Source organism: Leuciscus leuciscus, assembly GCF_965113295.1.
Source record: "Leuciscus leuciscus genome assembly, chromosome: 2".
NCBI classification, from domain to species: domain Eukaryota; kingdom Metazoa; phylum Chordata; class Actinopteri; order Cypriniformes; family Leuciscidae; genus Leuciscus; species Leuciscus leuciscus.
In genome coordinates, this window is record NC_138726.1 from 65,827,321 (window position 1) to 65,854,591 (window position 27,271).

Genomic DNA, 27,271 nt, shown 5'->3' on the forward strand with positions numbered 1-27,271 from the left:
AATGCAGGATCTAGGAAAAATCTAATTGTTATTAAAACAGAAAATGTTGCTATTAGTAAACAAAAACTATTTCTAAAGCTAGGTCTTCTAAACATTAGATCACTCACACCTAAGGCAGTTATTGTAAATGAAATAGTCACAGATAATAGCTTCGATATACTTTGCCTTACTGAAACCTGGCTTAAACCAAATGATTATTTCGGTATTAATGAGTCTACTCCTCCTGGATACTGTTATAAGCATGAGCCCCGTCTGATTGGTCGTGGCGGAGGTGTTGCAACCATCTATAGAGATATTCTCAATGTTACTCAGAAAACGGGTTATACGTTTATTTCATTTGAAGTACTTGTACTAAATGTTACGCTCTTAGATGTTAGAAAAACATCCCTATTATCTCTAGCCTTGGCTATCGTATATAGACCGCCAGGGCCTTACGCTGCTTTCCTAAAAGAGTTTGCAGATTTTCTCTCAGACCTATTAGTCAATGTCGATAAAGCACTAATTGTTGGAGATTTTAACATACACGTAGATAATCCAAATGATGCGTTAGGAGCTGCGTTTACAGATTTATTAAATTCATTTGGGGTCAAGCAAAACGTCACCGGACCAACACATCGTCTTAATCATACACTCGATTTAATTATATCACATGGAACCGATCCAACCGATATAGATATCATTCCACAAAGTGATGAAGTCACTGATCACTACATGGTAACTTGCATATTACGTACTGCTGTAATATGTCATGCGGCGTCGCGTTATCGACCAGGCAGAACAATCCTCCCATCCACCATAGATAATTTCTCAAATTGCTTATCTAATCTGTCTCAGCTGCTGCCTGAACCCAAACAAACAGATGAACTAGAAGAACTAACTAGCACTATGAGCACCATTCTCTCTAGAACATTGGATGTGGTTGCACCTATTAAATTAAAAAAGGTCAGAGAGAAAAATAAAGCACCATGGTATAACAATACTACGCATGTTTTAAAGAGAGAAACCCGTATTTTAGAGCGTAAATGGAAACAAACTAATTTAGAGGTCTTTAGAATCGCGTGGAAAGACAGTATGTCACGTTATAAAAAGGCCCTAAAAGCGGCCAGGGCTGAGCACCTCCGCAAACTAATAGAAAACAACCAAAACAATCCAAGGTTTTTATTTAACACCGTGGCTAGACTAACAAATAAACAGACGTCACCCGAACAAAATATCCCGTTACAGTTCAGTAGTAATGATTTCATGAACTTCTTCACTGAGAAAATAGAAAGCATCAGAACCACAATTGTAAACGTTCAATCTTCAATCGCGCCTTATAATTCAGCTTCAATTATCACCCCGCAAGAACAATTACAGTGCTTTACAACTATAGAACAAAAAGAGTTAAATAAACTTATCACTTCATCTAAAACAACAACATGTTTATTAGATCCTATACCAACTAAACTACTGAAAGAAGTGTTACCTGTAGTGGAAGAGCCTCTCCTCAATATTATTAACTCGTCTTTATCTTTAGGTCATGTTCCAAGAACATTTAAACTGGCAGTTATAAAACCTCTCATTAAGAAACCACAATTAGATCATAATAATCTAGCAAATTATAAACCCATTTCAAATCTTCCATTTATGTCTAAAATATTAGAAAAAGTGGTGTCCGCTCAACTGGGCTCTTTCTTGCAACAAAATGAGATCTATGAAAAGTTTCAGTCTGGATTCAGACCGCATCATAGCACTGAAACTGCGCTCGTTAAAATCACAAATGATTTACTTTTAGCTTCTGACCAAGGCTGTATCTCAATACTAGTTTTACTTGATCTTAGTGCTGCGTTCGATACTATAGATCATACATTACTCTTAGATCGACTACAAAATTATACTGGTGTTCAAGGACAAGCACTAAGCTGGTTCAAATCATACCTATCTGACCGCTACCATTTTGTCTATTTAAATGGAGAAAAATCGATCATAACTCCAGTAAACTATGGAGTGCCGCAGGGATCTGTATTAGGCCCTCTGTTATTTTCAATATATATGATGCCACTTGGAAATATTATAAGGAAACATGGAATTAGTTTCCATTGTTATGCTGATGACACTCAAATATATATTTCATCACGGCCGGATGAAAACGCAAAATTTTCCAAATTGACAGAGTGTGTTAAAGATATAAAAGATTGGATGACCCGTAATTTTCTTTTATTAAATCCAGACAAGACAGAGGTAATACTTATCGGTTCAAAAAACCGCCCACAAAACCTCGCACAATACAACTTTAACATCATAGGATGTCCTGTTACTTTATCCTCTACAGTAAAAGACCTGGGTGTTATACTCGATTGCAACCTGTCTTTTGAAAATCATATTTCATATGTTACAAAAACAGCCTTTTTCCACCTTAGAAACATTGCTAAGCTACGTAATATGCTATCAGTTTCTGATGCAGAAAAGTTAGTTCATGCATTCATGACCTCGAGACTGGATTACTGTAATGCCTTATTAGCTGGTTGTCCTGCATCCTCAATAAACAAGCTACAGTTAGTCCAAAATGCCGCCGCTAGAGTTCTTACTAGATCAAGAAAATATGATCATATAACACCGATTTTATCATCACTGCATTGGTTACCTATAAAGTTCCGTATTAATTACAAGGTATTGCTACTGACCTATAAAGCCCTAAACGGCTTAGCTCCAGTCTATTTAACGGATCTTTTATCACCCTATAATCCATCGCGCTCTTTAAGATCACTAAATTCAAGGCTTTTGGTCATACCTAGGATATCCAGAACCACCAAAGGAGGGAGAGCATTCTCACATTTGGCTCCAAAACTCTGGAATAGTCTTCCTGATACTGTTCGTTGCTCAGACTCGCTCTCCCAGTTTAAAACTAGATTAAAGTCGCATCTCTTCAGCCAGGCATTCATATAATCCTACAGTTCAAACTACAATCCGGCCTCTAGCTCATAAATGCCAGAGGAGAACTGGCCCCCGACTGAGCCTGGGTTCTCCCAAGGTTTTTTTTTCTCCATTAGGTCACCTGATGGAGTTTTAGGACACCATTAGGTCACTTGATGAAGTTTTTCGGTTCCTTGCCACTGTTGCCTTTGGCTTGCTCAGTTGGGGATATTTTGGGGATATTTAATTTAATTTTATCAATCAATAAATTCCTCTTGAAACAAACTTTGTTGTATTATTTTAATTTAATACTGTGAAGCTGCTTTGATACAATCTGTATTGTGAAAAGCGCTATACAAATAAACTTGACTTGACTTGACTTGACTTGTTAGGACCCGAATGAAGACGACGTGTTAAAGAATGTCCCGTCTGCTTTGATGTCGTTGATCTACTAGCCTCTGGTATCTGAGAGTCGCCAACAAGTTTTTCGACAGTGTTGTCAAATATCTATTCTGAAGCTGTAGGGGGAGCTCTAGAGAGAAACCTGCGAGCAAAAAGCGAGAATACAGCGAAGAAATTCCCGAAACTGCATAGCCCTGCTTTAAGACTTAAAAAAAAAAATTATTGTTATGAAAAATGCACAAAAATACTATTTAAATTTTTATATGAAATATATATTTTCAAAATCACGTTTCACTCTAAAACTGAGAGAAAATCAAAGCCAACAATCTAAACAAGTTGTGTTCCAGATTTGATCTTGATATCTCAAAAACTGATCTTTCAGTGAGATGTTCTACAGCTGCAGTTCCAAACGCTTCCACTAGAGGACATTCGTCTCGTCATTTTTAGCCGCGAGGGGTGTGATGATTTAATTTTTTTTTTTTGTTCACTGATCGTGTGTTTGACTCACTGAAAACTGATCGTTCGTGTGTTTGACTCAATGATCGTGTGTTTGACTCACTGATCGTGTGTTTGACTCACTGAAAACTGATCATGTGTTTGACTCACTGATCATGTGTTTGACTCACTGAAAACTGATTATGTGTTTGACTCACTGAAAACTGATCATGTGTTTGACTCACTGATCATGTGTTTGACTCACTGAAAACTGATCGTGTGTTTGACTCACTGAAAACTGATCATGTGTCTGACTCACTGATCGTGTGTTTGACTCACTGAAAACTGATCATGTGTTTGACTCACTGAAAACTGATAGTGTGTTTGACTCACTGATCGTGTGTTTGACTCACTGAAAACTGATCGTGTTTGACTCACTGAAAACTGATCGTGTTTGACTCACTGAAAACTGATCATGTGTTTGACTCACTGAAAACTGATCGTGTGTTTGACTCACTGATCGTGTTTGATTCACTGAAAACTGATCGTGTGTTTGACTCACTGAAAACTGATCGTGTGTTTGACTCACTGATCGTGTGTTTGACTCACTGAAAACTGATCGTGTGTTTGACTCACTGAAAACTGATCGTGTGTTTGACTCACTGATCGTGTGTTTGACTCACTGATCGTGTGTTTGACTCACTGAAAACTGATCATGTGTTTGACTCACTGAAAACTGATCGTGTGTTTGACTCTCTGATCGTGTGTTTGACTCACTGAAAACTGATCATGTGTTTGACTCACTGAAAACTGATCATGTGTTTGACTCACTGAAAACTGACGTGTGTCTGACTCACTGATCATGTGTTTGACTCACTGAAAACTGATCATGTGTTTGACTCACTGAAAACTGACGTGTGTCTGACTCACTGAAAACTGATAGTGTGTTTGACTCACTGATCGTGTGTTTGACTCACTGAAAACTGATCGTGTTTGACTCACTGAAAACTGATCATGTGTTTGACTCACTGATCGTGTGTTTGACTCACTGAAAACTGATCATGTGTTTGACTCACTGATCATGTGTTTGACTCACTGAAAACTGATCGTGTGTTTGACTCACTGAAAACTGATCATGTGTTTGACTCACTGAAAACTGATTGTGTGTTTGACTCACTGATCGTGTGTTTGACTCACTGAAAACTGATCGTGTTTGACTCACTGAAAACTGATCGTGTTTGACTCACTGAAAACTGATCATGTGTTTGACTCACTGAAAACTGATCGTGTGTTTGACTCACTGATCGTGTTTGATTCACTGAAAACTGATCGTGTGTTTGACTCACTGAAAACTGATCGTGTGTTTGACTCACTGATCGTGTGTTTGACTCACTGAAAACTGATCGTGTGTTTGACTCACTGAAAACTGATCGTGTGTTTGACTCACTGATCGTGTGTTTGACTCACTGAAAACTGATCGTGTGTTTGACTCACTGAAAACTGATCGTGTGTTTGACTCACTGATCGTGTGTTTGACTCACTGATCGTGTGTTTGACTCACTGAAAACTGATCATGTGTTTGACTCACTGAAAACTGATCGTGTGTTTGACTCTCTGATCGTGTGTTTGACTCACTGAAAACTGATCATGTGTTTGACTCACTGAAAACTGATCATGTGTTTGACTCACTGAAAACTGACGTGTGTCTGACTCACTGATCATGTGTTTGACTCACTGAAAACTGATCATGTGTTTGACTCACTGAAAACTGATCATGTGTTTGACTCACTGAAAACTGACGTGTGTCTGACTCACTGAAAACTGATAGTGTGTTTGACTCACTGATCGTGTGTTTGACTCACTGAAAATTGATCGTGTTTGACTCACTGAAAACTGATCATGTGTTTGACTCACTGATCGTGTGTTTGACTCACTGAAAACTGATCATGTGTTTGACTCACTGATCATGTGTTTGACTCACTGAAAACTGATCGTGTGTTTGACTCACTGAAAACTGATCATGTGTTTGACTCACTGAAAACTGATAGTGTGTTTGACTCACTGATCGTGTGTTTGACTCACTGAAAACTGATCGTGTTTGACTCACTGAAAACTGATCATGTGTTTGACTCACTGAAAACTGATTGTGTGTTTGACTCACTGATCGTGTTTGATTCACTGAAAACTGATCGTGTGTTTGACTCACTGAAAACTGATCGTGTGTTTGACTCACTGATCGTGTGTTTGACTCACTGAAAACTGATCGTGTGTTTGACTCACTGAAAACTGATCGTGTGTTTGACTCACTGATCGTGTGTTTGACTCACTGATCGTGTGTTTGACTCACTGAAAACTGATCGTGTGTTTGACTCACTGAAAACTGATCGTGTGTTTGACTCACTGATCGTGTGTTTGACTCACTGAAAACTGATCATGTGTTTGACTCACTGAAAACTGATCGTGTGTTTGACTCTCTGATCGTGTGTTTGACTCACTGAAAACTGATCATGTGTTTGACTCACTGAAAACTGATCATGTGTTTGACTCACTGAAAACTGACGTGTGTCTGACTCACTGATCATGTGTTTGACTCACTGAAAACTGATGTGTGTCTGCCTCACTGAAAACTGATAGTGTGTTTGACTCACTGATCGTGTGTTTGACTCACTGAAAACTGATCGTGTTTGACTCACTGAAAACTGATCGTGTTTGACTCACTGAAAACTGATCATGTGTTTGACTCACTGAAAACTGATCGTGTGTTTGACTCACTGATCGTGTGTTTGACTCACTGAAAACTGATCGTGTTTGACTCACTGAAAACTGATCGTGTGTTTGACTCACTGATCGTGTGTTTGACTCACTGATCGTGTGTTTGACTCACTGAAAACTGATTGTGTGTTTGACTCACTGAAAACTGATCGTGTGTTTGACTCACTGATCGTGTGTTTGACTCACTGAAAACTGATCGTGTGTTTGACTGAAAACTGATCGTGTGTTTGACTCACTGATTGTGTGTTGGACTCACTGAAAGCAGATTTATTTTCCCTGACGGAGCCGCAGGACAAACTTCTTGTGTTTCTTTTAATTAGTTTTGAGAAGCTGCAGAAGCCTGGAGTGTTTGTTCACTTATTTATTTAATAAAGTGATATTAATTGCAGACTACATCATTTGGGGCGCCGGATCACAATCATATTTCAGTTTCACGTGTTCTCCGTACACACGAGATGACATTTCAGTAAAGTTTCTTTGGTCCTCTGCCCAGTGAACCCATTAACAGACTCGCTTCCCAGCGTTGGGGTTTTGTTTCTCAGATATTAATATGCCGTGTTTTGCTCAGGCTGAAGGTGACTCATTCGTGAACGTTTTGTTGCCATAATCAAATGTCTCATCTTCCTGTTTGTGAACTATTCAGCTGGATCTCAATGCGCTTTCAGAACACAACACACGAAGAGAAAACTAATAACCGAAGGCAAACTCTCGCACCTGAAGCTACAGCAGAGTTACAGTACAGTACAGTTCAGCAGTTTACAGGAGCAGTCATGAGAACATGAGATGGCTCCGGGTTACTGCTGTATATTTGACATTTATCAGGTTATTTTGAGACTGTAAGAACACAGTATCGTCACGGCAGCTTCACATGCGGATCGTTCCAAAACATCTGGATCAGGATGAAGAAACACAGCTAATTCTGACCAAATCAGAACTGTCATCGAGACACTAAAGGTCAAAAACCTTCAACATTAATCAAATAAAAAATACATTCACATACAATTTTAATTTATTTTAATTTATTGTCATTTATATATTTTTAATTGCTAATAATAATTATAATATCATATTGATTATTTTACCATGTTTAAATATAATCACAAAATGTTGTGATTAACAACTCTTTACTAAACTCTTTGTCCAGATGGTGCAGCTCCCCAGTCTCTGCTGTCGATCAATCTGACTCAACAGATCAGCAAACCAACAGTATCATAATTCATCATAACGGAATTGTGTAATATAAAAGCAGCAGTGTCTGATTCTGTGAGTGAGCACAGTAGTTACCACAGTACGCCCCTTAAATATAATTAGCCTACATATATATGATTTTTCAGTCAGAATGGGAATCAAGGCTACATTCCTAGAAGTGTTTGTGTGAACAGATCAAGCGACAATTTGTTTCAACTTGTCAATCCATCTTGATGATGCAGAGGAAACTCTGACCAATGAGGGGACAGCTTCACTCTAAACCATATTGGGTTATTTTTTCTACCCAAATCCTGGGTTGAGTCTTTTGGATCGTTTTGTTTGGGTTATTTTTTCAGTGTTTGGGTAGTTTTTGTGCAACACAGATCCTGGGTCAGACGTAACAACCCAGTGTTTGGGCAGTTTATATGTAACCCAGATCCTGGGTCAGACGTGTAACAACCCAGTGTTTGGGCAGTTTCTGTGTAACCCAGATCCTGGGTCAGACGTAACAACCCAGTGTTTGGGCAGTTTATATGTAACCCAGATCCTGGGTCAGACGTAACACAACCCAGTGTTTGGGCAGTTTTTGTGTTACCCAGCTCCTGGGTCAGACGTAACACAACCCAGTGTTTGGGTAGTTTTTGTGTAACCCAGCTCCTGAGTCAGATGTAACACAACCCAGTGTTTGGGCAGTTTTTGTGTAACCCAGATCCTGGGTCAGACGTAACACAACCCAGTGTTTGGGCAGTTTTTGTGTTACCCAGCTCCTGGGTCAGATGTAACACAACCCAGTGTTTGGGCAGTTTTTGTGTAACCCAGATCCTGGGTCAGACGTAACAACCCAGTGTTTGGGCAATTTATATGTAACCCAGATCCTGGGTCAGACGTAACACAACCCAGTGTTTGGGCAGTTTTTGTGTAACCCAGATCCTGGGTCAGACGTAACACAACCCAGTGTTTGGGCAGTTTTTGTGTAACCCAGCTCCTGGGTCAGATGTAACACAACCCAGTGTTTGGGCAGTTTTTGTGTAACCCAGATCCTGGGTCAGACGTAACACAACCCAGTGTTTGGGCAGTTTTTGTGTAACCCAGATCCTGGGTCAGACGTAACACAACCCAGTGTTTGGGTAGTTTTTGTGTTACCCAGATCCTTGGTCAGACATAACAACCCAGTGTTTGGGTAGATTTTGTGTAACCCAGATCCTGGGTCAGGTGTAACAACCCAGTGTTTGGGTAGATTTTGTGTAACCCAGATCCTGGGTCAGACGTAACAACCCAGTGTTTGGGTAGTTTTTGTGTAACCCAGATCCTGGGTCAGACGCAACAACCCAGTGTTTGGGTAGTTTTTGTGTTACCCAGATCCTGGGTCAGACGTAACAACCCAGTGTTTGGGTAGATTTTGTGTTACTGTAAGAAAAAATGAAGTGGACGTCGAAGATCTCAAAAATGAAGTTTATTACAGCATAGCAGTGGCAAGGTACACCAAGCACCTTGGATTCAGCGGAGTCCCACAGAATGAATCTCATCCTCTCAGCTCAAACATTTATCCTCTATTTCGTTTGTCTTCCCCCTCTACATGTAAATGAAGCTCTGTTTTTAAGTGTAATTTAAGAATAACAGATTCGTCTTCCCTCTCAACATGAGGCTGAAACTCTGTCTTAAATGTAAATTGAGGATCTTTCCTCTGTGCCCACATCTTTGATGTTCTGTGAAATCAGAACAGCAAAAGGTTAAGGTGATAAGATCTATCTGCAGTGGTCACATCTTTGATCTTCTGTTAAAATAGAACGGGTTAAATGTTAAGGTGACAAGCTATTTGAAGTCCCTGTAATCAAGATGGTTATTGGTTGCCCTCTGTGATACTATTTACATATTACTGAGATTGGATGTAATTGTCTCTATATGATAATTAAGCTCTTTTAAGTGAAGGAACATTTTGATATATATATATATATATTGGAGTGGAAGTTGTTGGGAACAGACCATCATTTCTTATAGACCCCCCTTTGATGCTCTTGGCCCAAAGTAGCATCACAACCACTCTCTTTTCGTAGATAACACCTCCCGAACCTGGTGGGCAGGTGCCCCAGTGGCGGCGATAGCCCTGTCTTAGGTTGTTCCCATCTATGGCCATCAGAGAATCTTACCCGTCTTCGGGATCTACGCCTCCTGCACACTGAGTTATGGCTCTACTTCACTTGAGCAAAGTTATCATAGTTTGTGATAATGAAATGTATTTTTTTAATATTTTTTTATACGAGGTAACCAAGAACCATCATATCCACTTGGAACATTCAATATTTATCATGGAATTATCTATAATCTTACGTTTCAGCATGGAACACATACAGCATAACATAATGCACTGACCGATAATAAGAAAGATACATACACATACAGCCGTTTTAAAGGTTACATTCCAAATTAAACTAGAATAGGCCATATCTCCATCATGCATTTGTTTTGCAAAAATCTTGTCTTTCTTCAAGGCCTTGTTGGGCTCTCACAGTGGTGTTCACATCAGTGATGTTAGCATATTGATTAGTTTTGATAACTCAAATAATCAACAATCAATAGACAATATAGTGTGTGTGTGTGTGTGTATGTGTGTGTGTGTGTGTGTGTGTGTGTGTGTGTGTGTGTGTGTGTGTGTGTGTGTGTGTGTGTGTGTGTGTGTGTGTGTGTGTGTGTGTGTGTGTGTGTGTGTGTGTGTGTGTGTGTGTGTGTGTGTCATTTTGTGTCCATTTTCTCAGTGTGGACATCCTTTATCCACTTGTTTTCCCTCTATGTTGAAAAACTGCTGTCCATAGTCTCTGAAATGGTTTGTTTCTGAAATCTCCTCTTGTTTCACTTCTCATTGTCCATTTTTTTTTTTTTCACTTGGAGCGCAAGTCCTTCTAGAAGAAGCAGTCACTGGTGTTGTTCAAGTCTGTGCCTCTTCATCAGTTCCTTCCATCCCATGGTGGGTCTCTCAGGGTTTCTAGGTCTTTTAGGCCTGGAGTTCTGGATCTTGCAGGTCTGGAAATCTCTATTCTTTTATTTTTCTTGAGAAAATCCCCCTGGCTCCACTTCCTTCTCGTCCTTCAAACGACCAGATCACCTTTCTCCAGGAGGTTACACATTTCAGGCAAACATCTCGATGCTTATATCTGAAACTATAATCAAAAGAAGAGGTTGCCCCCCTTTCCCCCACAAGCATCTTTTCACATTCAAACATCAAAGTCACAGAAGTTTCATCTCAAAACATGTTAAAAATTATTTCTAAACATAATGTATTTAAAACATTTATTATACATTACAACTACATATCAATGCTAATAAAACATGTTTCATAAATCATAAAGAATCACCCCCCTTTTGATAGTAAACCTTTTTCTACAATGTGTTACTATCATAAAACTAATTCTAATTTGCATCAGCATTTGCTTGTGACTGAGCTACAGTCATGTTGCTGGTGTAGTGATATGTTTGACAAGGTGTGAATGACTTCTTTATTTCCTTCCAACAGTGCCAACTGGGTTTCTAAATTGCCTATTTTCTTAAGCAAACCACTATAGCCCATCTTTCTTTTGTGTGAAAAGTGAAACTGTCTTGCCTTGTGTCCCATCTTTCCACAAGCAAAACAAACAACTTCCTGATCTTCCATTCTTTTCTCCAAACAGTGCCTTGCAATGTGACCATCCTTCCCACATGCATGACAGACAAAGCTTTGAAGAGGTCTCTCACTGTCTTGACAATGTCTAGCAATGTGACCAGCTTTTCCACATGCATAGCAAAGAATAACACCTTCTGAATTTATTCTTGCAAATCTCCTTGGTCTATGATGGAAACCATTAGACAATGTAGAACATTCTCTCTCGCCAAAGGCAGCAACTGGATGTCTAGATTTGGCAGCTTTCATTTGACTATTTGCATTAGCATTATTGTTGTAAAACTGTGTCATTTTAGCAATAATGTCATTATATTCAGAGAGTGGTGTAACTAGCATTGTCACAGCAGACCGGGTGAGTGGGTCACATTTGTTAATCAAGGCAGACTTGAAACTGACATCATTCTTAGTAATATCAGGATTGCCACTGAAAGTCTTAAATGTCTCCAATAATCGTTCTGAGAATGCTGCTGGGTGTTCCCCTTTTCTCATTTGCATCTCAGATATCCTATCCCAATTAACTGACATCACACCTAAGACTTCAAGCAGTGCCTTTTTCCTCTCTGACTTAGTAGCAGTTCTGTTCTTCACTTTCTGAGTTAAGGCTCCAGACAAAGTGTCAGGCAAACACATTCTTAGCAATACGCATGCATCACCATCTGTAAAATTGTAAACTTCAGCATATTCCTCTAAGTTTTTCAGAAAATCTAATGCATCTTGTTTGGCAGGATCAAATTTACCAATATTCTTGATCACAGTTTCTAGTTCAGTTGGATTAAATCCTCGGACTATGGTAGAAGTCATTGGTTCTTCCCTTCCTTCTCTAGCACGCATAGTCGTAGTAGCATGGACTGGTGCCATGGGAAATCTGACTCTACAGTCAGAGTATTGGCTATTTAATGACTGAGAAACTTTTTCCAAACCCTCAGTCCTGTCTTCCTGTAAATCTGGCATCTCTGGAACTGGGTTACACAATGTGACACCTAACAATGTCTTACTAGGGTTTTTCTCAGTTGTGCCATTCTTTATCATAAACTGACAAGCCGCCTTCGCCTCCTCCAAATTGTTGGACAATGTTTCCACAGATGATTTAAGCATACTATTGTTAGTTCTAAGAAGTACAATCTCATTCTGCATCTTTACCTTTTCTTCTTTCCATATCGTTTCACTAGCAAGGTAATTTTTTGTAGAAATTACCCCAACACTGAGTCGCTCATTTTCAGCCTCTAACTCATCTACTCTCCTCCTAGTTACTTTGTATGAAGCAAAAAGTGCTTGAAGCGCATTAGCAATTTTCCCATTTTTGTTCTTAGGCATTTTGGGATCATTTTCAAACTTAGAGATAGCCCACTTGTACGGTTTATCAACAATATTCTCTATTCCGTCAAACATTCCCTGAGAACCGTGTTTAGCGATGTATTTAACAATAATTTCTTCCATTTTCAAAAGTCTTATCAAGCTTTAAAATATCTCGTGGTCTAATAGTTATTCACAAAGTCTGATTTAAATGACTACACGTTATCTAGTTCCTTTAAGATATCTGTTAGTCTAATTATTCACAGCTCCAGTACTTCGGACACAAATGATCAAAATAGCCACACTACCTGAGGCTTCTAAACTTAACCACAGCCACAATCCATTGGTCCTTAAATTTCGTTACGCAAAACAGTTAAGAAATGCAACACTGTCACAGTACGTCGGACAAAACCACACTATGTCTGGTTTTATGGTATATTCTTAAAACAACTTGGCCACAGTACGTCAGGCTTAAACAATATCAAAAAAATTAACACTGTCACAGTACGTCGGACACAACCACACTACGTCGGGTTTTTATGTTATTTTCTTAAAACAGCTTGCTTATCAGTACTTCGGGTTCAAACAATATTTATGAATTTTAAAACAATGCCACAGTACGTCGGGCAAAACCACACTGCTTCGGGTTCTTTGTTTTAAACTTCACAAAGTCACGGCACATCAGACTCACTAGTCTAGCCTATGCTATAACACACAATAGTTGTGAAATAATTCTGTGACCACACTGCGTCGGGTCTATTCAATTACTTTAGAATTTCCTCAGAATTATTACAACTTCACAATCGGTTTCAAGTACATTAGAAACATACACATTTGTTTCAGTTACTTTAGAAACAACCCATCTGAAATAACTCTGTCACCACACTACTTCGGGTTTATTCAATTAGCCTACTTTAGAATCTTAACAGAATTATAAGAGACCAACACCAAATTTCAGTTACTTTAGAAACTTTACACTTAAGCACTTTGTTTCAATTACTTTAGAAACAACAATTCCAATACAAGTCTGCTACCACACTGCTTCGGGCTTATTCAGTTACGTTAGAATCTTTAACAAAAATGTACGGAATAGGCTTAAAACTCCTCCTGCTAATACTGAATAAACCAAATTCGATCTCTTCTGTCCTTAATTTTTCTTTTCTAGATTTTTTTTTAAACCGAGGAATTCCTTGACAAAAACAGCATAAATGAAAGAAAACAGCTTTTTCTTACCTTTTCCCTTTTTTGTTGGAAATCCGTCGATTCCTGGGTCTGGCTCGCCAATGTAAGAAAAAATGAAGTGGACGTCGAAGATCTCAAAAATGAAGTTTATTACAGCATAGCAGTGGCAAGGTACACCAAGCACCTTGGATTCAGCGGAGTCCCACAGAATGAATCTCATCCTCTCAGCTCAAACATTTATCCTCTATTTCGTTTGTCTTCCCCCTCTACATGTAAATGAAGCTCTGTTTTTAAGTGTAATTTAAGAATAACAGATTCGTCTTCCCTCTCAACATGAGGCTGAAACTCTGTCTTAAATGTAAATTGAGGATCTTTCCTCTGTGCCCACATCTTTGATGTTCTGTGAAATCAGAACAGCAAAAGGTTAAGGTGATAAGATCTATCTGCAGTGGTCACATCTTTGATCTTCTGTTAAAATAGAACGGGTTAAATGTTAAGGTGACAAGCTATTTGAAGTCCCTGTAATCAAGATGGTTATTGGTTGCCCTCTGTGATACTATTTACATATTACTGAGATTGGATGTAATTGTCTCTATATGATAATTAAGCTCTTTTAAGTGAAGGAACATTTTGATATATATATATATATATTGGAGTGGAAGTTGTTGGGAACAGACCATCATTTCTTATATTACCCAGATCCTGGATCAGACGTAACAACCCAGTGTTTGGGTAGTTTTTGTGTAACCCAGCTCCTGGGTCAAATGTAACAACCCAGTGTTTGGGCAGTTTTTGTGTTACCCAGATCCTGGGTCAGACGTAACAACCCAGTGTTTGGGTAGATTTTGTGTTACCCAGATCCTGGGTCAGACGTAACATCCCAGTGTTTGGGTAAATTTTGTGTTACCCAGATCCTGGGTCAGACGTAACAACCCAGTGTTTGGGTAGATTTTGTGTTACCCAGATCCTGGGTCAGACGTAACAACCCAGTGTTTGGGCAGTTTTTGTGTTACCCAGATCTTGAGTCAGACGTAACAACCCAGTGTTTGGGTAGATATTTTGTTACCCAGCTCCTGGGTCAGATGTAACAACCCAGTGTTTGGGTAGATTTTGTGCTACCCAGATCCTGGGTCAGGTGTAACAACCCAGTGTTTGGGTAGTTTTTGTGTTACCCAGATCTTGGGTCAGACGTAACAACCCAGGGGTTTAGTTATTTATCGCGGGCTTTTTGCGACCTCTTCAGGAGAGAGCAGTGCAGCTCCATCAAATAGATTCATGTCTTCGGTAAAATACAGGATTGTGTAATTTTTTTGTATCTATACATCGTTATTGTGAGATGTTGCCTTAGAACCGAACCAAGAAAAATCCCTTTAAGTGCCTGTTTGGTAACGAAGCGAAGGATATTCAGGCTTTCCACTGACCTGCGTGACGCTGTCCCTCATGGTGGGCGAGCGCTGCTTGCGTGTGGTGGTGGTGGCCATTGTGGTGGTGGTCTCCATGATGGTGGTGGACATGTCTGCGAGCGGCGTGGTGGAGGTGGTGTCGGTCGTCATCACCGAGGGCACATCTCCCACCAGACGCAGGTTCCCCTGCACCTGAACGTTTGGGTCGCCCTCGGCCGCCAGCTTCAGGACCTGCAGGCCATTATAATACAGACCCGAGATCTGACCCTGGAAGTTTCGACCCTTCTCTCCGCCGCCCACCTTGATGAACGCCTGGCTGTTGAAGATCGTCAGCTGCCGACCTGCAGAGACGGAGGAAACACCACAGCGATCAGAGTCGGGACGGAAAAACGGATGCAAACCTCTGATCCGGTAACACTTCACATCAACTCCAGCTCAGTTATCCAGTCAGGCCACTGATATAATGTGCATCTCATCGTAATGCTTCACATTAAAGGGATAGTTCACCCAAAAATGCAAATTAGTCCATGATTTACTCACCCTCAAGTCATCCTAGGTGTATATGACATTATTCTTTCAGACAAATACAATCAGAGTTATATAAAAAAAATGTCCTAGCTCTTCCAAGCTTTATAATGGCAGTGAATGGCCATTTAAGTCCTTCATAAAAGTGCATCTGTCCATCATAAAAGTTAATCCATCCATCATAAAAGTGTATCTATCCATGATAAAAGTGCATCTATCCATCATAAAAGTGCATCTATCCATCATAAAAGTGCATCTATCCATTATAAAAGTGCATCTATCCATCATAAAAGTGTATATGTCTATCATAAAAGTGCATCTATCCATTATAAAAGTGCATCTATCCATCATAAAAGTGTATATGTCTATCATAAAAGTGCATCTATCCATCATAAAAGTACATCTATCCATCATAAAAGTGCATCTGTCCATTATAAAAGTTCATCCATCCATCATAAAAGTGTATGTCTATCATAAAAGTGCATCTATCCATCATAAAAGTACATCTATCCATCATAAAAGTACATCTATCTATCATAAAAGTACATCTATCATAAAAGTGCATCTATCCATCATAAAAGTACATCTATACATCATACAAGTGCATCTATCCATCATAAAAGTACATCTATCCATCATAAAAGTGCATCTGTCCATTATAAAAGTTCATCCACCCATCATAAAAGTGTATATGTCTATCATAAAAGTGCATTTATCCATCATAAAAGTGCATCTATCCATCATAAAAGTGCATCTGTCCATTATAAAAGTTCATCCATCCATAAAAGTGTATGTCTATCATAAAAGTGCATCTATCCATCATAAAAGTGTATCTGTCCATCATAAAATTACATCTATCCATCATAAAAGTGCATCCATCCATCATAAAAGTGCATCTATCCATCATAAAAGTACATCTATCCATCATAAAAGTTCATGCATCCATCATAAAAGTGTATATGTCTATCATAAAAATGCATCTGTCCATCATAAAAGTGTATCTATCCATCATAAAAGTACATCTATCCATCATAAAAGTACATCTATCCATCATAAAAGTGCATCTGTCCATTATAAAAGTGCATCTGTCCATCATAAAAGTGCATCTGTCCATCATAAAAGTGCATCTGTCCATCATAAAAGTGCATCTGTCCATTATAAAAGTTCATCCATCCATCATAAAAGTGCATCTATCCATCATAAAAGTACATCTATCCATCATAAAAGTACATCTATCCATCATAAAAGTGCATCTGTCCATCATAAAAGTGCATCTGTCCATCATAAAAGTGCATCCGTCCATCATAAAAGTGCATCTGTCCATTATAAAAGTTCATCCATCCATCCATCATAAAAGTGCATCTATGATCTATCCATCATAAAAGTGCATACAGTGATAGACAGATACATAGATTAATTTTTATGATGGACACAGTGTTGTTTTTGGCAGCCCTTTTAGTTTTAGTCTTAGTCTTAGTCTTTTGGACGAAAATGCTTGATAGTTTTAGTCAAGTTTTAGTCGACGAAAACACAAAAAGGTTTTAGTCAAGTTTTAGTCAATTTTAGTAAAAAAAAAAAAGTAGTCTTTAACAAATTAATTTAGGTTAAAAAGTATTGGAAATGGGCTTAGGTTTGACAGGTTGTAGCAAGTGTTGCAATTCAAGTGTTGTAACTCAATTCAATTTGAGCTACTACAAGATTACACACAGATAAAGTGGTAACAGTGGAATCACTGTTTTACTCCAAAAAAGCCAGGAATAAAAACATTCTTACTTTGGCAATTGTGGCTTTATTATATAATTAGTTAAATAATCATTTATGTTATAAGTGATGTTATAATCTAAGTTATATAATAATTATATATTACTTTGTACCAATTAGCCTACTAAACTAATGCTCGGACAACACTCGGTCTCTCTCGCGCGCTGTCGCTCGCTCGCGCAGTTCGTTCCGCTTTTCTCCAGTCCGGCGCCTCATATAGAAGATGTGTGGCGAGTGACTAGCCGCAGCCACAGGTGTGTTGTTGTTGTGTGTTGTGTGGGTGCGCGGCATGGCGGCAGCCGGGTGGTGGGCGTACCCAAAACAAGGATAGGAAGCGGCAGCATTGCTGATACTTTTTTAGCTCTAAACAGACAGATTTCACGCAAAATAGGCAGAAATGACATGCATTGTAAACCTCAGACTTATAATCATTTTCGTTCCGTCTCGTCTCGTCAACGAAAACTCGAAAACGTCTCGTCATGTTTTAGTCACCTTAGAGCCATTTTTAGCTAGTCATCATCGCGTTATCGTCATAAAAAAAAGGTGCGTCAACGAAATCATTTCGTTATCGTCATCGTTGACGAAAACAACATTGATGATGGACAGATGCACTTTTATGATGGATAGATGCACGTTTCTGAGCTTAAGTCTGTTGGTTGCAATCCACTGCCATTATAAAGCTTGGAAGAGCCAGGACATTTTTTAATATAACTCTGACTGTGTTCGTCTGAGAGAAGAGTGTCATATACACCTAGGATGAGTTGAGGGAGAGTAAATCATGGACTAATTTTCATTTTTGGGTGAACTATCCCTTTAAGCATTTTGTCTTATAATTTAGTTTTGCATTATCTTGTATCAAATTTTATCACTATTTATTTTCGTACTGTATGAACGATACCTTTAACTCAATTCGTGTTACCAAGAGCAAGATTTGCGGTTTATCAGTTAGTTTCTCTCACTCATAAACCACGTTCATCATCATCATCATCATCATCTCCATGGAAACGCGACGGTGGGCAGAAATGACCTTTGGAGGGTTTCAGAGAGCGAGAGATGGACAGAATGAAAAAGATGATGACGATGATGGGAAATATACAGATTTATTAAAGAGTGACAGAAACAGAAAGGGAAAGTTTGGAGGGTGTTTGGGTTTCTTGATACTGTCGACTTTGGGTTTAAGACACTTAATATTGAGTAAAATTATTGATCTGAATGCACTGACACAATCAAAACACTATCTCTCTCACACACACACACACACACACACACACACACACGCACGCACGCACACGCACGCACACTCACTCACTCGCTCACTCACTCACTCACACACTCACTTGCTCGCTCGCTCACTCACTCACACACACACACTCTCACACACTCACTCACACACACACACTCACTCACTCACTCACTCACTTGCTCGCTCGCTCACTCACTCACACACACACACTCTCACACACTCACTCACACACACACTCACTCACTCACTCAGTCACTCGCTCACTCACTCGCTCGCTCACTCGCTCGCTCACTCACTCACTCAGTCGCTCGCTCACTCACTCACTCACTCACTCACTCACTCACTCACTCACTCACTCACTCACACACACACTCACACTCATACTCAGTCACACACTCACTCACACACACTCTCACTCACTCACTCACTCACTCACTCACTCACTCACTCACACACACACTCACACTCATACTCAGTCACACACACACACACACACACACACACACACACTCACACATACACACACACACACTCACTCACTCACTCACTCAATCGCTCACTCACTCGCTTGCTCGCTCACTCACTCACACAGACACACAAATAAACACACACACAAATAAATAAACACACACACACACACACACACACACACACACACACACACACACACACACACACACACACACACACACACACACACACACACACACAAACACACACTCACTCACTCAATCGCTCACACACACAGACACACAAATAAACACATACACACACACAGATCACACTATGTCCGTCACACATCTTGACCTCGGTGAATGTTTTTGACTTTCTGTTCCTGAGTAATAAGATCATAAATGTTCATAAATGTCTCTTTTCACCTCCTGTGACGTTTTTCATCAACTTTATTTCAGATCAAAACCCTCTGTGTGAAGAAAGACAGATCAGATGAGATCTGTGTGTTTGGTCTCACACAACGCTTCTGTCTGACCGTGAGCTCGACTAAAACCTCCCAAAACGACCCGAAAACTCCAGCACAGTGAATTATTCAGACAAACATGATTTGAGCTCCTCAGACCCAGTGAAAACTCTGTGATGGAGAGAAATAAACGAGTGCGAGGGAAGATGTTTTGATTGGTTCAGAGAGAGAGAGAGAGAGAGAGAGAGAGAGAGAGAGAGAGAGAGAGAGAGAGAGAGAGAGAGAGAGAGAGGGAAGAAATGGATGAAAGATAAATAAATATGTCTGTGTGTGTGTGTGTGTGTGTGTGTGTGTGTGTGTGTGTGTGTGTGTGTGTGTGTGATAGGGCTGGCCCTATTAGTCCACTAACCGTTAGTCGACTAGAAGAGGTTTTGGTCGACAAACATTTTATTAGTCGTTTAGTCGCAGAAGAAAAAAAAACCTCCACAGGAAGTGGCGAAATCACGCAGTCTGAGACATATATCTATAGAAAGCTTGAAGTGTCTACTTGTAAATGAACCAATTCAAATCGAAATTATTATTCTCAGATTATGTAATCCATATGAAACGAGCTTATAGTCGGAGATGACTAAATCTCTGCTGCCCAAAACACAGAAAACATTACCAAGAAATTATTAAAATGTTTATACGGTCTCCTTCTGTTTTTTCACGACACATAATCATTACGTCTGCTGGAGCGCAGTGTGTGTGTTTGAGCGCTGATAAGGCTATGTAATATATATAGGCAATTAAAGGCTTGTCATTATGATTTATGGCTTATTAATATAAACGCGCGATTGGTCGACAAATCGCTTAAATTAACGATTACTAGTCTACTAGAAACATCTTTAGTCGAGGGCAGCCCAAGTGTGTGTGAGGTCGTCTCTGATCCAGCACACTTGAGTGTGTGTTTAAACAGTGATAACTAAAGGTTATGAATCTGTTGAATATTCTCAGATCTTGAAACGCAGCTCTTGTGAGGAAGTTTTCCTCTGACGCTGTGAGATTCTTCACAAACCTCAACTATATATATGCGGTTACCGGGGTCTTCTGCTGTTGCTATGGAGGTTTTTAATGTCGTTATGCGACCCGTCACTAGGTGGCGACTGTATTAAAAACTTGTTTTCATGATGGATTTATTCAAACATACATTAAATAATGAAGACATCACATTTACTTTCATTCATTTAGCAGATGCTTTAATCCAGAGTGATTTACAAATGAGGAATACGGGTGATTCATCTCATATTTTTACTAACAGGTTAAGAAAAAATATATTGATATGTTATCTAGTACATGTATAAGTAAAATTTTACAATAAGGTTTCATTCGTCAACATTAGTACATGAACTAACAATGATTAATACTTCTAAAGCCTTTTTTATGTTAGACTATGTTGATTTCAACACTTCTTAATACATTGAACAAAATTATAAACGCAACACTTTTGTTTTTAGAACAATATTTGAGAGAAATAGGCCTTTTGTGTACATAGAAAAATTCTTAGATCTTTGAACCCACATTTTAGAGCGGCCTTTTATTGTGGCCAGCCCTAAGGCACACCTGTGCAATAATCATGCTGTCTAATCAGCATCTTGATACGCCACACCTGTGAGGTGGATGGATTATCTCGGCAAAGGAGAAGTGTTCACTAACAGATCTGTGAACAATATTTGAGAGAAATCTGCCTTTTGTGTACATAGAAAAAGTCTTAGATATTTGAGTTCAGCTCATGAAAAATGGGGGCAAAAACAAAAGTGTTGCGTTTATAATTTTGTTCAGTGTACATTATTAAAATCAAAACTGTTTATTATGTATTACTACACAGTAGTAATTACTTACTACACAGTAGTATTACTTACTAATGATTGCTTAGGCTATAGTTAGTTTAATTGCTTCTATTGCTCTCCTTATTTGTAAGTCTCTTTGGATAAAAGCCTCTGCTAAATGATTCAATGTATTATTTCACTGGATCTGAGCTAATATGAACTAACAACGAACAGTTGCATCTTCATTGACTACTGTATTCAAATACTAAGAAACATGGTTTATTATAAAACTGTTTTGTCCCTGAAAGTTGATATTTTTAGTGCATCGCTAGTTGTAAACACATAACCACAGTCACACGGAATCAGGAATTCAGCACTATCGTGTCCATCTGATCTGTGATGGATCAAATGATGTGACATGAGAACCAAAAACCGGGACAGAAACTCTTATTAACGTGGAGTTTTCCTCGAGCTGGTGAAAACACACTGTCAGGATGAATAAAGCGCCCGGTGAGGAATCTCACGTGTTTCTGCAGGAGTTTTGTGCGGAGACGAATGAGCTTTCTAGAAGCTTCTGCGCTCTCTAATAGAAAAGCCTGTGTTGTTTCTCTCTGGAGTAATTTAACAGTGAGAAAGTGTTGAAACAGAGCTGAACCGCAGTGATTTAGGAGCGCGTTTCTGCTGTAAAACAAATGTGTTCTGCGCTCGCATTTCCCCGCTGAGGTCTTTCTTCAGGAAGAGAAATAAAAGCACAGAAGAAATCAATGCACTGCGGTTATTTGTAATCTCTGGCTGTGTCTCTCTCGGCTTCACAATAAAACATGAGAGATGGAGAAGCATCAGATACAGGAGAACAGGGGATGATATGAACAGAAATAAAGGCTCTTCTGCAGGAATTGAGCCGTTAAACCCTTTTTTCCTCTTCATTGAGCTGTGTGGAGGTGCTGCCATCTTGGATTTATAACACGTTCTGTCTGATCTAACTCAACGTCACACGAGAGAGTCTTTCTCCACACATTCACTGGCCTTTTCCACAGTGATCCTGGAATACTGGGATGTGTGACGGACCCCGTGCAGTCTGGACTATTGCTGCGTTTACTCAACATGAGACTCACCCACAACTCAGTAATGTGACATCGTACACATTCAGGACTTTACTTTGACTTTTTAAGGAGATACACCACAGTAAAAATGTTAACTAACAGATATCCCCATACTTACCCAGTAGATTCATCACAGTACGTTAAGACATTTGTTTTGTATTACAAGTCTTCTAGGTAACACTTTACAACAAGGTTCATTAGCTAACATTAGCTGACTACATTAGTTAGCATGAACTAATCTTAACCTTAATTGAACATTCTCCTGTAGGATTATAAGGATTGTTAAAGATTATAGAGACAAAAACATAGTTTCATTCACAGTAAGAGCAGGAATATGAATCAGTGATTTATTTATATTTCATGTTGACAATCCTAAAAGTCAATAGTCCAAACTGCATTCACAGACATGACAGTTCACACAGTGAATCAACACATCATGTGCTTCATCTTTTATTCTCACACATTTATGTGTTAAAGGGACCGTATTCTCTCGGCAAACGTTCCAAAGTAGAACGTTTACTCTTTCAATGGATCTGATTCATTCACAAATAACTTTTGACAAAGAATAATGTCGGTTTAGCCCTCTGAGATTCACTCCAGCGCTGCATGCGGGTTAGCTCTATTTAGATGCTTCGTCGGCTTTGACTGATAATCCGTATTCTTCATCGGATCGCTGTTCATTCGGTTATGTGAGTTTAGAAACCGGTTTATGACTGAGGGCTTCAACTTTATCGAGTCCAATGTAAACTAGAACGAGAAGAACAGCGGTGGCCCTCAGGGTTTAGAAGAACGCTCGAGTCTTTGGTTTGGACCCCTGTCAGTAAATCCTGGAGTTTCTTTAACCCTTTGAGTCGACAGAGCGTCCTCTACACTGAAATACTTACTTTAATAAACCTTCAGAACATCTGATCGTGTCTGTTTTAAAGTCGTTGATCAGCACATCTACACCTCAACGCTCAGACTGAGATTCTCATGTTCAGCTCGTCAAAGAGACTCTCAGTATGAACCTGGAACTTCGCTTTACAAACGCATTGATTGGCATGTTATTGATCTATATAAACATCTGTTTTTAAAAAGAGCTGTTGTCCATCTGCATTTTTGTCTTGTTTTCCAGCACTATCATCTAAACATTCTTAAATCAAGATACAATTACTTTAGATACAAAAACTAAGTGGATAAGAAGTCTTGTTTTCTGAGCAATTACTAAAAGTTTGTTTATTATTGAAACAAGAAAAAATATATGCCAATGGGATCAGAAATATAAACGTGTTTTCCTTCTGAATGAAGTTTATGTTTGGCCCATTGGTATACACGAGTAAATGCATATTGATTTAAGAACGTTCAGATATTTGTACAGTAGAACAAGATATACTGAGGAAGAACAACACTTTATACAGTGTAAAACCCCATGGCATTAGATAATAAATACTCCAAATTGTTCATAAAGAGATATTTGTTAGATTTCTACCAATTGCCATTGGCTCGGCTAAGTCCAGTTGCACAGCATTTTGCAGCTTTTAGACATTCAGTCTCTACTCTTCAATACATAGGCATCGAGGTAGTTAAGTATCCACGTCGTGGAGGTGACATTGATAAATTGCTTTTACAGCGTGAGGCTTTTTGGATTTTCACATTAAACACGTTGTCCCCTAGAGGACTTAATGAAGATTTTGATATTCGTCCATTTCTTTGAATTGTTATACATATGTGTGTGTGTTTCTCTTTTTCTCTTTTTGTATGTAATACATCAAAGGTTTTGGAGTGATTACTTTAATTTAATTATTTTGATGTATTTTTGCAGGTATCAAGAAAAGTGTTTTTTGAAGTGCATATTAATAATGATACTGTTGTATTTTGCATAGTTTTTTAGATATTTTTGTGTGTATATATATTTTTCTTTTTTTCTTTTTTCTTGTTTTGTATTGGTTAGTAATATGATGTTTGGACATGTGATCACCTGGAGATATAAAGGGTTGCACATCTGTAGTCAATTTGTCTGATGAAGAGCCTGCGTGCTCGAAACGTAACATACGCTATGCGATAGTTGTCTTGAAAATAAATATTTTTGATAATTTTGGAGCTTAGGTGTTGCCGACTTTATATTTTATTCTTTACTTGTTTGTTTTTTAGTCGAGCACCCTTTTGAGACTGATGTGCGTGCTTTTGTTTCATTTTTCTCGGCTTGCTTGGGGACATTCAATTTAACATTTAATATCCACGCATCAGTCCTGTTCCACCCTCAAAAACAGGAAGTGAATTAATTTAGCACATGTGCGACAGGAAGTGAGGAGCTTCTGGACACAAAGGGTTAAAGTTGGCATAATTTAGCCGGAGCGACGACACAGCGAAGATGAAACAGAGGCACTGAGATAGAGTCCCTTTAACTGGAGTTTAGATGTTCTGAGCAGTGAACAGTGCGTGTTGCTGGGGTTAAGGGAGGGTTATGTGGGGGTTATTGGTAAGGTTAATACTCTGGAGAAGTGCAGTCCCATTGTCAGATGTCTGAACATCACGCATCTGAGGATCGCAGCGCAACTCTTTAGCAAGTCACACTTCTTCGAATTCGACAGAGGAATTAAACTCTGGTGGTTTTGATGTCTCTAATCATTTTCCACATGTGAAGATCGCTGGACATGGATGTTTTCGGCTGCGTCTCTGGGCGTGCACTTCATCCAGAGATGTGTTTAGCGTGATTAGACAGGTCGTTCATTAGTGGGGTTTGTGCTGTTTAATTACCTTTGTCGAGTAGCCATTCGTCAACTACCCGACCGAGTCGGTACGGGATTCTTTGCCTAGCAATAGCCAGCCGTTCATTATCAAAGTTCCCTTTGAAGAACAAACAAATTCAACAGGTTACAATCTGGAAGGTCAAAGGTTAAAGATTAGAGGTTAGAGAGAACGTTTAGCAGGTTATGAACTTTAAAATCAGATTTAACACCTTCAAGGCTTTAAACATCGTTTTTTTTTTTGAGGTTAGAAAGTGAACCAAGCTCTGGTTACCAAGTGTTTTAAACATGAGTTAAGCATATTTATGAGTCATTTTAGAGGTGGAATATTACTTAAGGATAATTACAGTGCATTAAAGTGTCATAATGAAGGTGGAAAAGCAACATCAACTCATTAAAAATGCATAAAGAACATTTTCATATCAGTCCTGGTGAACATCAAAACTGTAGAACTGCAGGAAGATGTTTTCTGTTTCAGGTCAAATAACCACACGTTCTTCAGTGCATTGATTTAGTTTGATTAGCACTTACTAAACAGAAAATCATTAAATAAAAACCTGGAAAAAATAAGAATCAAGACAACTTTTCCATTTTTGTGGAAGTACTAAAATAACAAGAACTTAAACTGAAGTAATAAACACAAACTATATAGACATATTAAAAATCACATACTATTAAACATAACAAGAACACAACCAATGCAAGTAGAAAATGTAAAAATATAAACAAATTCAAAATATGAATCGAAACTAGAATAGCACTGATCACACCAAACCTGTCTGACTTGTAGACACACACACACACACACACACACACACACACACACACACACACACACACACACACACACACACACACACACACACACACACACACACACACACACACACACACACACACACACACACACACACACACACACACACACACACACACACACACACACACACACACACACACACACAAACACACACACACACTGAGAATAAATCAGTGTGTTGCTGCAGGACCTGTGGAGATCATTATGATTCATATATAAACACTTATTGTGAGAGAAACTCACACTGTGAAAGTGAGAATCTGCTGGCGTGACGTCTCATGGTGTCGTCTCTGTAGTGAATCAGAGTCAGTTCTTTAATTATCGTCAGCAATCTTTCCTCTCCGTCTTTAATGAAGTCGCTGCTATAGAGCGACGGACTCTTAATAACTCCTGCATCTCGACTGCACACGATCTCATCATAATCCACACATGCATCTCTACTCGCGCTGGCCATCAGAGTCAGCTTTATTAGCAGGATCAGATCCTCTGGGTCATATACCAACAATATATCAATATAAAGTGTTGCTTGCATGAAGTATTCAGATGGTTTCTTTCAGGGGTGTAAAATACTTACTACTATACTGTTTCACTATACTTCAGTATTATTTTGGGTGATTTGTACTTTACTCTTCTACTTAAGGCCAGACACTACAGGCAATACAGTTGTCTTTTCATGCACTAGTTAATCTTGAGATTTTGTCTTATTTCAGACTGTAAAATCTAATTAGTTAGACTTACTTGAAAAAAGCATGCAAACCGACTACCTCAAAAAACGAAGTAAAGTGAACTAGGAATTGTTTTGTTGTACTGACAAATTCGTAGTGAGTTTAGTTCACTTACACAAGCGTTCTAGTAACTAAAACTAACTATAACTATAACTAACTAAAAGTAACTATAATAAATAAAATGTAATTGTTACCATTGTTGTGTTTGTGTGCTGAATGTTGAAGTGTGTGTGTGACTCAAGCATGATGTTGTCACACATATAGAGAGAATATATAAACCCAAGTAAAATTTTCACAAGGTGTTTATCATTATTCAACATGAAAAATAGACTAATGACTTTGTTAGAAGCTAAAGGTCACCTTTTCAAAGCAACCTGTGTATTACTAACTTCCCTTCCTTTGAAACCAAATAACTGTGATTTCTT

At 38.8% G+C, this 27,271-nt stretch overlaps 1 protein-coding gene across 1 annotated transcript in view; it reads right to left on the bottom strand.

Moving 5' to 3' along the window:
• Window positions 1–14,962: 14,962 nt before the first annotated feature.
• The window catches only part of nrxn2b (neurexin 2b), a 558,448-nt gene continuing 546,139 nt past the window's right edge, over window positions 14,963–27,271 (bottom strand). Inside the window, exons 18-19 of the mRNA XM_082161672.1 lie at window positions 25,312–25,401; window positions 14,963–15,560 (exon numbers count right to left, since the gene is read on the bottom strand). Of these exons, the coding sequence (XP_082017798.1) occupies window positions 15,187–15,560; window positions 25,312–25,401 (464 nt within the window). The 3' untranslated portion in view covers window positions 14,963–15,186. The remainder of the gene's footprint in view (window positions 15,561–25,311; window positions 25,402–27,271) is intronic.